This window comes from Pleurodeles waltl, chromosome 4_2, assembly GCF_031143425.1.
Source record: "Pleurodeles waltl isolate 20211129_DDA chromosome 4_2, aPleWal1.hap1.20221129, whole genome shotgun sequence".
NCBI classification, from domain to species: Eukaryota; Metazoa; Chordata; class Amphibia; order Caudata; family Salamandridae; genus Pleurodeles; species Pleurodeles waltl.
In genome coordinates, this window is record NC_090443.1 from 741,780,479 (window position 1) to 741,794,484 (window position 14,006).

Below are 14,006 nucleotides of genomic sequence, written 5' to 3' on the forward strand. Positions count from 1 at the left end.
TGGCGAAGTTGACGTTGAGAGAAAAGAAAATGCCATATGGTAGAAATTGGCTTAGAGATGGTGTGCTAAAAGATAGTGTTAGTTTTTTGTGGTGGTTTAGAGTACTTCATAGCATGGGATGAGTGCTAAGGTTAGTGAGTGGAATCGGAGTTAAAGTAGCTTACACAGAAGTTGACTATCATTAAAAACTTACAAGCATGAAAAATATTGCCTTTTAGCTTTCATAAAATTGCCTGTTACATAAACCACATCTAATTCCAAAATTAATTGGTCAAGGGTCGATAAAGCCTGATAACGCTTCTAGAAGTGACTGAGCCTTCGAAAAGCACCCCCACTTCAACATCTAGAAGCGCCATCCATCTATTGGATTCCCCGTAAGCAACTACAATGCCAAATACACTATCCCACCTTTGGGAGTTACCTTGAATTGTTCACATTTGAGATTAATCAAAGGTATTTCGGGTTGGGTCCCTAAGCTGGAGACTCCCCTTTTGCAGTTATTTTAGTGAAAGATTGACTTGACTGTGTTCGTTTTAAACAGAATTCGGTGAAGGTTCAAGAACTTTAGTCCCTTGCCATCTTATGCCGTCAGGCACGTCCACCGAAATTACATCTCTTGCTCTTCATCATCATGTTCTTCTTCTCTTTTTTTTTTTTTTTTTTTTTTTTTTTATAGAACACGTTCACAAATTCTAGTAGAAAACCTATTTCCAAATTTGAATTCTCTCACCAGCTTTAAAATTACCTCAGATTATTTGAAATATTCGCTTTTCTTACCACCGAGAAGTTTACTAGAACTTCACATAGACCGTTTGAGGGTCTCTTTTCCTGTCACCAAAAACCGGAGTACATTTGAAATGTGTGAAGCATGTATGGACATTCTAAATTTGGAAATAGATGTTTCCGATGTGCTCTTTCTTGAGGCTCTGTGAGGAGTTGGCACAGCGCCGAGAGAGAGAAACTGAGACTCCTCCGTAGCAGCATTCATTCCTCGTGTTTTGAACAGCTCAGTGTTGCTAGGAAGTTAAAAAGCCTACACAGACCTATTTGCATGTGGTGTTAAGATGTATTTATAAGCAGCTGCTATAGTCATTTTAGAATTAGTTACTTCCTTTCTGATCTCTTGCTCACTTTCACTGCAAACAGTCTTTTTTACCAATTTAATTTCCATAGCTATGGATTTTTTTTTCTATTTGTAATCTTTTGTTTCTCGTTTCAGGCAAAGGTGCAGCTCAATATGCGAACACATTTGGCGGATGAGTGCAAAAACGATTACGCTGCACAATTACAAAACTTTAACGGAGAACAACACAAGCATTTTTATATCGTCATTCCTCAGATTTACAAGGTAAAGCTACTTTGTGCTTTGTGCAGTACCTTTGACTTCACGTAATGGCGAGGATTCTGGAAACCACCGTACAGTAAAACATGTCCTAAATATGTTGTGTCTATTCCTACATGACTCATAGTTGTGCATTATCTGACTGTGGGCCCATCTTGGACTTGTGGGTACTGCTATCCAGGGTTTCCTTCTTTGGTGACTAATGTTTTCTAACTAGTGATGAGCACTTACCTGACATTTTTTTAAATTGTGATTGTTTGAGTTGTATTTTACTTCTTTGTACGTGTTGGCATATTTCTTTCTTCAGCAGTATGTATATTTTTTTAAGTCCTTTAAAGTAAACTTTAAAAGCCCGTTTTTTCTATCTCATTTCAATATATCCAGGACTGATATTTTATCAGCAAGTTAAACAGTGGTCTAATGGTTCAGTGATTTTGTTTAAAAACATCTTTCGTTTAGTTGTGTTTGTTGTCAATGCAATGGAGCCTGAGCTGAAGAATGTGATCCTCCCAGTAAGGAACAGTAGCCATAAAGGCTTGAAGAATTAACCGTACATGTTTAGGAATAACCATTCTAGTGTACCATGCACAAAATTCAGACCTACAGCAGATCTAAAACTCTCATTTACAGCACTGGGTTTAGTCTGAACTCTCAATGGGCTAAATATGTTCACACCACTGCTAAGTCCTTTTTGTGAAGTCTCCACATTTACAGGTTCACGCCACCCCATGAACGATACCAATATAAGTTATACTTTTCTCGCAAAAAATACCAAGATCAAGCCAACATGATGGCTCAGTAATTTACATTCTCAACTCTGACGTCTCTTGTGATCTGCAAAACAAAAGTTGGAATCCCAGCAAGGGCATCTCAGCTGTCATTCCTACTGAGGTGGGTCAGTTTTAAGCACCAGAAGTGAATTCTGACGATCTGCATAAGATCAAGTTATCGTGCATGGAAACACAGAAGAGGGGGCACCGTGGTGTAAGAGAGGAACGCATATTCAGTGTGAAGAACAGCATGCCGTTTGCCAGGCCTGCAAACACAATCTAGGTGCCTACGCTACGACGGTGAACTGCTTTCATGCTTCCATGGATCACAGATTAATTAGGATGCTCTGCATGGCTATTACAGAAAGCCAGCAGCTTTTCTAAGATACTCCTTTCTGTCGAAGGGTTGCCTTAGCACTGCCTCAGAATGGAAATGAGCAGTGCATGCTTTTGTCTATTACCATTGTATTCACATGCTCTGCACACTCTTGCTATCTAGTGATGGGTCTGGAAAAGTACGGCTTGTTTTTTCAAACGTGGTGTTTCAGCTACAGGCTTGACTCGAGTGACCATGTCTAACTCACCCTGGAACCAACAGTGCGTGGGGACGTAGACTCCACCTTGGATAACTCTCCCGTCCTTGGGTCTAGGGGTAACAGGAACAAAATAATTATCTATTTGATACCACGGATGTTGAAGAGTGAATGAATGAAGCCCCATTGTTGGGTGGGACCAGAGACATCACAACCTGTGTTTTTTTTAAACATAAGATGCGATCGGACTTGGCTTGTATGAGAATGACTTTGGAGTAAGTGAAATGAAAATAACAGTGTAAGACCTGCTTTTCCTGGAAGGATTTTCATCTTTGTCTGTTTGCAGAAGTACAACAATGACTTTGTGTTCCCATGTTAGACATATTGATGCAAAAGGACAAACAGTGGATACAGCGGTTTAATTATGCCACAACAGTGATGAAGGATTCAGGGAGGCATTTCGTTGGTGGTTGAAGACGAAGACATTGAAGCCTGAAGGAGTGAAGGGAAGATAACTTTTGGGAACAGTCCATGGTAGTTGTTGTGGCCCAGAAGCCCCAGAGCCCTTCCTTGTTAAACTTGTCCGAGTGGCCCAGGTCATTGGTGGATTACACTGAATGAAGTGCACCACAGTCAACAAAGCAGTCACATGAGTTTTCCTTAGAGCAGTGGTTCTTAACCTTGTGACTTATGTGGACCACCATTTAATCATTACTGAAACCCAGGGACCCCTCCTGAATCATTATTGGAATATGGGGTCCTACCCATGTGGTCCACTACTGCAAGCCAGGGGCCCCAGTCTGAGCATTTTCAATGATTTGAACTGCACAACAATGAAAAAAAAAAAAAATAGATGGAGCTTTTCTAAATCCAATTGAGACCACTTTTCGTTTATACTATATTCTGTTTGATGCACTTCCACTGCTCCCACAAATTAATCTCAGGATACTAATTTAATTTTTAGCCTCCTATTTCAAATTCCTACACATTTACATGACGTTTTAAAATTTCCATTTGTACATTTTACTTCTTTATATACCCTGTTTTTAATCTGTTAATTTTATTTAATTATCTAAGTAGTCGTAGACTCTCTGAGTAGGCTTTGTTTTTGTGGATCTCCAGGGTTCCCCGGACAACAGGTTAAGAACCACTGCTCTAGAGGGATCTTAGAAATATGTAAAACTGAAAGCGACATCTATTCTTTGATATAATTACATATTTTGGTGCCATTGTCTTTCAAAACTCACAAAACCCTTTTTTGTAGTTTTGACGTCACAAGGATCCCTCAATTGGATCTCCTGTTCCGCCTTGGACAGAAATTAATTCTTGAAAGGAGGACCGGCCTCCAGCAAAAAACGCATTTTCAGCTAGAGGGTTTGAGAGCAAACTTCTAAGAATACCACAGTTGATGCCAAAGATTGATCTCAGCAGGAAGTATAATACATCGTCCATACTGGCCACATTGTAGTGGACCCGGTTTGACATCATTAAGTCAAAATAAGGTGCCAATAAAAATTAAAAAAAAAAAGTAACTTTCAAAGAAACTGTTTCTGTAGCATGTAAGGCATTTCCAAGTCCTAAGAGAGGAAACATTACAAAAAAAGATTTCTAGTAAAACTAGACCGCCTTCTTCACTGAGAGGTGATGTTCATATACTGACCCACAGCCTGTAAGGTCACTGCTCAGTGATCCAGTCTACGTCAGTCCTAACACCGATGAAGATGAGCAGTGTGCTGTGGCCCAACAGGTAGAAGGATAAGAGAATGATGCTTGCAACAGCAACTGGGCTGACTCCCTTCATGATGTGGAATTACAATCATAGTATTTTACGCCATCACCTTGGTGGAAAAATACTTCTTTATTGAAAATCAACATAAATGAGAAAACAAATCTATATTTGCCTATGCTTAAATCGTTCTTAATGCCCATAAAGATAACTTTGCCAGATCAGTTAATAAAACTTTTGGTACTCCAGAGGATGAAACCCAAGGATAAATGTGCTCATCAAAACCTAGCTTGCGTTAGAGAACCTGTAGAACCTGACTCTGGTGGTCCTTATGATATGCAAATGTTTCCTAAGCCCTCAGACCACTGATCACTGACTGACAACAGTTTTCAAGAGCATGCTAACTGGAAGGTCTCGTGAGGATACAATCTAGACTTCAGTTTTTACCTAAAGCTAGCTAGAGAGATTGCCTGTCTTATATTAGTGGGTACAGAATTCCAAAACAATTGTACCTGAGCCAATAAGGAATTAAGGAAGGCCTAACGCTTTCTGTGGCGCTCTTTGTTCAGATGGTATGGTTTGAGTTTGGTGATTAAGTATGGAGATGAAAGATTGTTAATGCATTTATAAGCCGAACTGCAGAAAGCATACATGGGCTGCCACAGGCAACCAGTGAAGCGATCTATAAATAGGAGAAATATAATTGTGTTGACTTAAGCCAAAACGGACTTTATGGCAAGATTTCGAACCGTTTGGAGTTAGGCAAACTGATGGATGACCTCCTGCTTAGAAAAGTAGTGCATAGCCAGTTCCAGGAAATTTGATGTCAGTGGCAGCCATGCTTTGCAGAGTTAACAGATGTCAATGGGCAGAGATGGGAAATGTCATACACACCTCCCAGATGCTCAGTCCAAAAGAGCATAGGAGATTGCACAGGAAGGCAACGCCATCTCAAATTCACTCTTAAGAAACGTATTAATACGCAGCGGACACAGTCTTCTGCCAAGTCAACTCTAGTCTCCTCTGCGTCGTGATGCATGGCTCGGATTCTTCTGTTTTGTCTAGAAATCAAAATGCACCACTAAATATTATTTTTACTAGGGAACACATCTCGATGCAATAATGAGGTTTTGAGAAAATTATGAAGAACATTTTGATGGCTCATGAGTAGGAGTGCCATCATGCTTATTTTCTTACTGCACAGGGTTGTCATGCCATGCAACAAAAACCTATGTACCATGGCCACCAGACATTCGCACAACAACTACCAATGGTAAGAGCCCTACAATAGTGATGGGGTACATTTGAGGAAGCATTTGCTGTCATATCCGAGGGCCTCAAGCAAAAGTATCCTGAGCCATCTTGTAATGACTCAGTGGTTCTCGACCCCAGCGATCACAAGACACATTGTGTGTAAGTGAGGTTTTCCCCTCATAAGTGGGAGGAAATAACCTCAGACGGGGTGTGTGTGTGTTGGAAACAATCAGATACAGAGATTGCTTTGCATTTTTAACAAGCTAATTGTCCTCCTCAATACAAAAACTGAATCTGAGTCCATTACCATGCCTATCGAGGGCTAATCTGATATTGTCCCCGGTCAAAGGCCAAAGGGTATATGCAGATTCTAAATCTCATGACTGTTCGAACATGTGAGGACTTTGTATTTCAAGATAACCACTCTACAGGAGACCAATCTTTTGTGACAAGAATTAGGCCTCATGGCAACCCTCTTCCTCATGTATACATGCCTGCGACTGGTGAGTGGAGAACAATGGCCATTCATTATCCTTCATTTGAATTCTCTCATGCTCAAGGGTTTTAAGAAAATGGCTGTTGGTGGTAACAGCACACCTGTACACAGAAACTGGAAGTAAGGATGGGGGTGGGAGGATGCTGGGTGCCGTAGGAACCCCCAGAAACAAAGCTAGAGTTCGGAAGGTGAACGAACAATAAAGTATACATTTTGTATTTTGCATGTCACATTTGCTGTGCTTTCCAAGACAGACGTCAAATAGCAGATTGTCTGCTGCCAAATCAACTGCTTTTTCTTATAACATGGAGACTCGTGTTTATTATTTTTTTTCTGACTGCAAAGTAGGATGGTTTTGTAAAATTAACATAACGTGGAGATTAGTGTTTACTTTTCTTTTTCTGACTGCAGAGTGAAAGGGATTTGTAAAATGAATTATGTGAAAATGTTGCTTAGGGTACAGGCAGTGTTGAAGGAAAATCTGTAGAATGTATTTTTTTCTAACACATCGAAACGTAAGTGCTTAAAAGGAACTGTTTAAATATCTTAACATATATTAGCAGTTAAGAAGACACAAATGAAGAACATTTTTGTAATTGTAAAGTGTGATGGAAACAGATAATATCAATGAAGACATTTTAACTGGTGATGTACAGATGATAAATATCTTCTGAAATCCAATTTCCACACATTATCGTATATGCACCATACAGTTTTTGCAGTAAAACTGCATCTCTATGCAAATTTTCCGGCCATTTCAGTGGAAACACACGCTGTCTATAAATAGGGGCCCCCCACCTCATGCTTTAGTCATATATTTGTGACAGTGTGCTTTACAGTGCACCACAAGCTACCTTTCACGCCTTTAGCACTCTCCTGCTGAATGGGCTTGGCTCATTTTGTATAATTTGTGTTACAATGCAAATTTTCACAATCCCTATGGCTGTAACATTGATGACAGCATCCCAACTCTGAACATTGTTCAAGCCCACCTCCAGCTGTGTCACTGGAACTCCATGTATAATCCATATCTGGATGACCGGTTAGTCAAGGGGAAGAGGTTTTGTCAATAGCAGCATACAGTCAGCCAGTGATTTTATTACTGTATAGATTATGGTTCATTGTATTGGGGCTAAAATTCCATCTTCAGCTGCAACAGATAACTCTTTCTTTGGGCAGGTAGAAAAACCTTATTTCACCAAAGAACAAGCTCAGACTTTGTGAAAAAGTTACCCTTTACCATCTAGCAGAGTCCTTAACCCTAAGGAACACCTTTACCATTTTAGGGATGATAGTTTTGTGCATTGCAATGGTCACCAATGCCAGGCCCCATTTTTAGGACTCTACAGGAGCCGCTGGCAACACAATAGTCAGGCAGGTGCTGGGATGATCTAGAATTGAGTACAGCAATGTTTGAATTTGATTACAGTGGTGTAACTTGTAGTATCCTTAAAGGACATAACCTTGTAGCTGTGTGGCAGCAGGTGGCCATTACTATGGAGGCTTTGCAGATAAACTGTCAGATTCACAATAAAGATGTCCCAGTGTAGCATAGTTGAACACTTGTATATCTAGATGTTGAGACTGAAAGTAGAAGCTTTAGCAGCTTTCCACACAGTTCATAAACACAGTTGTTTTGATTGGAACAGACAGTGTGATGACTCTGAATCATCATATCACATGCACCATCCTGAACGACAAGAAGAGTCTCCAGTTCAGGATGGTGAATGGGTTATGGCTTTACTCATTTTGGTAAGAACACGTCTGCTATGGAGGACTTTCTGGCAGATGGACTAAGAAGGGCTCACCATGAAACACACTGGCAGGAAAGGAACTCTCCAGTTTATACATTTGATATGTAAGTATACCAGTTTGCAACAGGAGAAAATGCAAAATGCCAAGCCAGCATGTATCCACAATCCCAATCTCGAGGGAATGCTTTCGACATACATTGGTTAGGGATATTTGCATGTGCTGTCCCCGCATGGATGCTCTATATGTAGTCAGGAACGTGTAGTAAATGCCAGTGGTTTCCTGATATGTTGAATAGCAATGGACGCTGGACACCCTCACCCGCTCGGCCAACGAAGAGGGAGCCTGCCAGTCCATGGGTACTTGGTGCCCTGTCCAGAAATCAGCCTCGCTTATTTGACCATCTCCCAAGAGTTGATGACAGTCCTAAAAGAGGCACGCCATCCTACAACACGTGCCTGCTACGCCGCAAAGTGGAAATGTTTCGGTTGCCATTATCTCTCTCCAGTTCGTGATTTCAGTTTGTACATGTTGACATTGAAACAGTATGGATTAACGTACACACTTTTTTTTCTTTGACAGTTGCTAACTTCCTTACTTAAATAATAAGCTGTCAAGAATGGAGCATTTGTTACATGTACTCGATGTAAGAAGAAATACAGTTATTGCACAAAATTGATTTTCACTGCAAACTAACTATTTTTTGGTTTTGGCCAGCAGTGTCAGACCTGGCAATACGCGTAGTATGTCGCATACAAATAAGTTATGTTTCTGCCAGTCCACTGCTCCAGGCTCTATCTTGACTAGAGCCCACATTTAAGACAGGAGATACCATGGCCTTTCCAGATAACATGCTCCTTGCTGACACATGCAGTGCATCAATGTGGTTATTTGTGCACACTCCACTTCTATGTGGCTATTCAGCATTAAGGGGAGACTCTAGTCGGCAAGGCAGTTTTAAAGACCTTTTTAAACCAATTATCCAAATCTTCAGTAGATAGATGCTGCAAACAGAAAATAATAACATATCTGTAAGCATAAGTTTGTTGTTTTTTATACATTCTTAATCGATATTTATTTTATCAGAAAATTGCTCAAAACAAGTATAGGCTTTCATTCTTGGAAGACAAACCTCTGTGTTTAATAGGCAGGTCCAGTAGCACTCAGTCTGTCTCCTCACCCCCCCCCCCCTTTGAAATGAAAGCAGAGAAGGGAGCCCTGTATGAGGTGCAGATATGTATCATATATGCCTTGTTCATCCGTAACAAAGGTGTCACTCGTTTCACTCTGAGCCACCAACTTGACTACCCCTTTAAAATACTTCTAAGTAAATGTGAAACGTTGATTAATGATGTTTTCTGATCTTTTTATTCATTCAGCTCCATCACAGCGACCAGCCTAGCAATGAGTAGGAAATATCAAAGATAACTTTCCTTCACCCACGGCCCCTCCCCGGACTGCTCCTACAGGAGACTCGTAGTGCAGCCTCTAGTGACCCCTGTGCCCAGTGGCATTTCTGTTTAAGGATTCAGGTTCCTGCAAGCTCTTCTCCCTCACTTTCCACTCGTACTGCTCTTCACCGAGTAGTCCTCTCCTCCCACTCTCTTCTTCGGATGTTGCTTTCCTTTCTGTCTCTTTCTGCTCCTATGGTTTTCCTTCACTCTCCACTCTTCCGCACAGCCTGCTCACCCCACTTTCCAGTTCCTCGAACAGACTTCTCTGATTGGTGAATCCGTTTGGAGTATGATGTTGGTGGGCGTCCTTCCACCAAATTGCCATTATTTATCAGCCAACATCCCAGATGCCTTCAAGTGAAATCCACAGTCCCTGGGAGGCAGTGACAGAGAGGAACATAAAGCCACCTACAGGAAAACTAAGAATCTCTATTCAAAACGTTGTCCTCATAGAGGATTCTTGTCACACATCTTTAGTAGATTCACATGTTACCCTCTGACATGGGATCCTCCTCCCTAGGATAACATTGTAATATAGAGACACACTTCATACATGATTAATGGGAACAAAGTCATATGGCGTGCAGTGGAAATATCCAGTCTGGGTTGGAGGGGGGGCTGTCTCAGAGCATTTTGGGCTTTAGAATGAAGTAAGGAAGAGTCATTAGATTCATGATGAAGCTGAAACAAAGTTTGTGAGAAAAAGTTGTACTTTTCTGGACCTACCACTAGATGGCCAGTGTATCAACTTACAGCACAACAAGCTGATCACTATAGATACATATTATTTTTACTTCTGAAGCCACAGGATCGCTGCAGCCCTCTCCCACAGCTTCCTTTGATATCTTAACAATAATTTTAGTTCAAGGTAATTGGATTTTGAGGCACATGTTACACATTTCCTTCTAATAAAAGCCTAGGATAAATGTCTGCTGGTAGACTCTAACCATCCCAGAGCCCGGAACCTTGCAGCTGCTTGTTCGGCATGGTCCGCATCTATACTTCACTGAACAGCAAGTTCCGGTAAATACCATGAATGAAGCCCAACAGCCAGCGCATGAAACGTTTTTTTGTCATTTCTCCAAATAAAATATGTAATTACACAATGATTGTGAATGTTTTCCTTCGTTTTGTAACTGGGATCCATACAGTGGAACACACAGGGCGTTGGAATCCATTTCCATGTGCATGAAAACATGACTCTTCTGATGATGTCATCTGTTTCTCAACTCAGAAGCCTTTGTCTTGGCAACTGTCATCCGGACTCCCTCGCACTCCTTGGGTCCACCTTCTCTGCGACCTTCAGTTAGCAGATGTCCCGCTCGCGCTCATTCCCTGCTGCTTTGGTCAGTGTCCAGTTTACCTAACCATTTCTTGAATGTACTCCAAGTCTTCTTGCAGTGATACTAATTGCCGTGTTTCTCTCCTTCCTCGCCAGCTTTCTTCCTGTGGACCCGGGTCTGGCGTGAGCCTTCCCACAGAGGTCTGCGTCCTCCCGCAGATTAGCAGCAGGCAGTGAATGTTTCTTCTGTTTACACAAAACACATTTTAGTGGGAAGTCTCCGCTCCATGCAAGGTTTCCGATCAATGCTCCACTCTTTGTTCAGATTGAGGATTAGTTGCTTGACTGTCAGGGTTGTGTGAACAGGAGACGCCCTTCTTAGTGACATTCGGCAAGTCTTCAGTTCTCTTGTGCCTTGTTGAGAGTCTTTAGTTTGCAAAATTCAACAAGTCTTAAGTTCTGTTTTTCAGAACGTATTTAAAACTGCCACTGATGCACTATGCTTGAGTTACAGCTGACCTTCAAACAGATATGTAGTGGTAATCTCTTCCATTTGATACTATCCTTTATTATTCTAAGGTAATTCTATGAATTTAGTAATCTTTTGGCTATTATTTTTTTCTGGGTGGGGCACTGACACTGCTGCAAGCTTTGTGTTAGCCACAGTCCAGCATCATCATTATAATCTGGTGTTTTAAAAATGCACTCTTAGTATGAGAGTGTGTCTCTTTTCTTCCAGAAGGAATTGACTTTCATCTGCTTGTTGAAAAAATAAGTTTGCCTTTGTGTATCCAGTCTGAATCCAAACGATGTTGATTGTGATACCTTCTTTTTACCAAACTGGAAAATAATCAACACTTTTGCATTTGTTTCGATGTCTTTGTAAACCTTTTGGGAGAATTCAAAGCTGCTTTGAACTTTTTGTCTTCATCAGAGATCCAGGAATTCCAGAGCTGCACTTTGAAGCCCAGTGTCTACCTCAGCTTCTTCCTCTCCTTGTTCCAGTATTGCCCATGGTGGTTCCATGATGTTCTTTCTTCTGCCCTCTTTGGTCTATGGTTGTGGTGAGCGAGCCCCACCATGGTCCCTGCTGCCTATGACTGTGCACATGGAATTGTGGAAGGTAGCATAATCGTGTGCACAGAATGAAGAATTTCTCACATGGCTACTTCAGTTTTTCCGATACCATTCCAGAGTTATGCGGACCACCTGGGTATCGCAATCCATGCATTATAACACAACTACACTGTGAATACTACATCTGAATGCGTATGAGGGATACTTGTCATAGGAATCCTGTATGGTGACGCTTCTGGTTTGCCTATTTCCCTTGGGTTAGTTGCCCCAGAGCTCTCTTTTTGTTCCTTCAATTCTTTGCCATTTTGTGGATTTTTACTTCATTCATGAAGCCTGAGACTGTGAACTTATTTTTCAGTTTGCGTCAGTCCCGCCTGTGTCCTCTGTATCTTCTACTGCACTCTTCTCCTCCTAAGCCTCTGGAGGTATTTTTAGGACATGTGGGCTCTTTTCAACGTTTCAGTTGCAGCATCTCTTCTGATGCTTCTTATCCATTCGCCCCGTAGAAGGGGCCGAAGGAACAGGCTTTGCAGGGTCCCTTTGGAACATTATTCTTTCCTGGAAGAAAATTATGCTAAGGCATCTTTGAATCCCTCTGGCATTTTGAAGTGTCATCTTAAGGATCCTATTTGTGGAAGCTTATGTAAAGTATCATAGTAGCATTCAATTTTCAATTAGTCCGACAGGTTTCAAAACCTGCAGTACCTGTTGCTGGGAGCTATTGATGCCTTTGTTGTATCCCAGAATGCTTGTGCTTTTTTATTGACAGCTCCTTACCTGAGTCTTACCATTGCAAATATTTGATGGGTGTGCATGTGGGTCAGTGAAGTGAACTGTGGTTTTGTTTGCAGCACACCTTTTAATGCTATAAATATTGCATGTACATTTATTTGGTTGTTTGTCCATACTTTTCAGATGCACCCTATGGTTGCTTTAACTCTGGAAGTTTATTTTCTGGACTTCATAGCGTTTTGCAGGAAAACCACTCCACCAACCCTAATATTAAACATGCATTTGCATAGCCAATGGGTCTCGCCTTTGGGACCTTAAAAGCGTTTAACCATGCTGCAGCAGATTATCCTGGGTGCAGTGCTGCCAGGGATTAAAGAGCTCTATACCGTTGCTACAAACAACCCTGAAAAAATACCTACTGACTTGGAGAAAAAATGCAGCATAATATTGAAAGCGGCCAGGTTAGAGTCTCGGCAGTTCCACAAAAAAAAAGACAAAACTTAAGTTCTAATCTACGGAACAGTTAATTGAAAAAAGAACAATAATATGAAACATTAAGAATGCTGCTGAGCTGCAAAGGCTCCAAAAGCATATCAGGAATTGAAGTTTGTTTACACATACATATTCCGCTACATTCTGGTTGTCAAATGGCATCAGCTGAGCGTATTTAGTGGCACGAGCCAAGTGCCCCGAAACAAACCATTGTGGATACTGAGCAGGAAACTGACAAGCCAAAGCAAAAGAAAAAAGTAGTGCACCCACACAAACATATATCGGCGATCGTGCAATAATCCATGTTACACGGTCAGTCGCCAGGGCAGGAACAAAACCGCCAAAAGGCAGGACAAAAGTAAAGCATTTACCAAAGAAACCAAAGGAATTTTGAAAGGCAGACCATGGAAAGAATGAAAGCGATGGGTGTGGTGCAAGCCCACAGATGTAGATTACAGCATGTCGATAGACAGCGCACGCACGCTGCCTAGGTTCAACCTAAAAAGCGCTATGGAGGGAGAAGCAGCCAAGGGGAGGGGAATGGGAAGAAGTAGTAGTACCTCAATCATGTCAGGAGCATCGGATGGGTGCTGAATAATCTGTGCTTGGTCTTTGCTCCACAGAGACAAACAGAACTGACATTTGGACTGAGCTGGCCAGTTAGGATGCACAGAATACAAACTGGAGCTAACAAATGATGAGCAGTGGGTGGGCTGCAAGACCTTTAACAGAATTGTATTGCAGGCTCAACACTAAAAAGTGCTGCTGGTAGACTAGTCATAGGCATGTTTTGCTTCATGAAAGTCAGTTGCTATTTCAGAGACTTTGCTCAAGAGTCCATCCAGTGTCATGCCCTCACTGATTAATTAATTATGTAAAACAAATACACAGGAGAGAACAAAACACACAATCCTGGCCCAGACCGCAGATAAAGCAGAACATTCCAGAAACTAAAATCATGAATTTCTGCCATTCCCTGCAAATCAGTAAGTAGAGCGTTATAAGATCTTTTGGGACGCAAAGGCAACTCAATGTCCACAACCTGAATTTTGGAGGGAACTTCAGCAAGCAAAATAAACTGTAAGAAAATGTTGTC

General features: G+C 41.4%; 1 protein-coding gene across 2 annotated transcripts in view; it reads left to right on the forward strand.

The window, feature by feature from the left end:
* The window catches only part of FNBP1L (formin binding protein 1 like), a 445,620-nt gene that overhangs the window by 290,167 nt on the left and 141,447 nt on the right, over positions 1 to 14,006 (forward strand). For both annotated transcript variants that reach the window (XM_069232381.1, XM_069232380.1), the window contains exon 7: positions 1,220 to 1,348. In XM_069232381.1, coding sequence (XP_069088482.1) covers positions 1,220 to 1,348 — 129 coding nt within the window. The remainder of the gene's footprint in view (positions 1 to 1,219; positions 1,349 to 14,006) is intronic.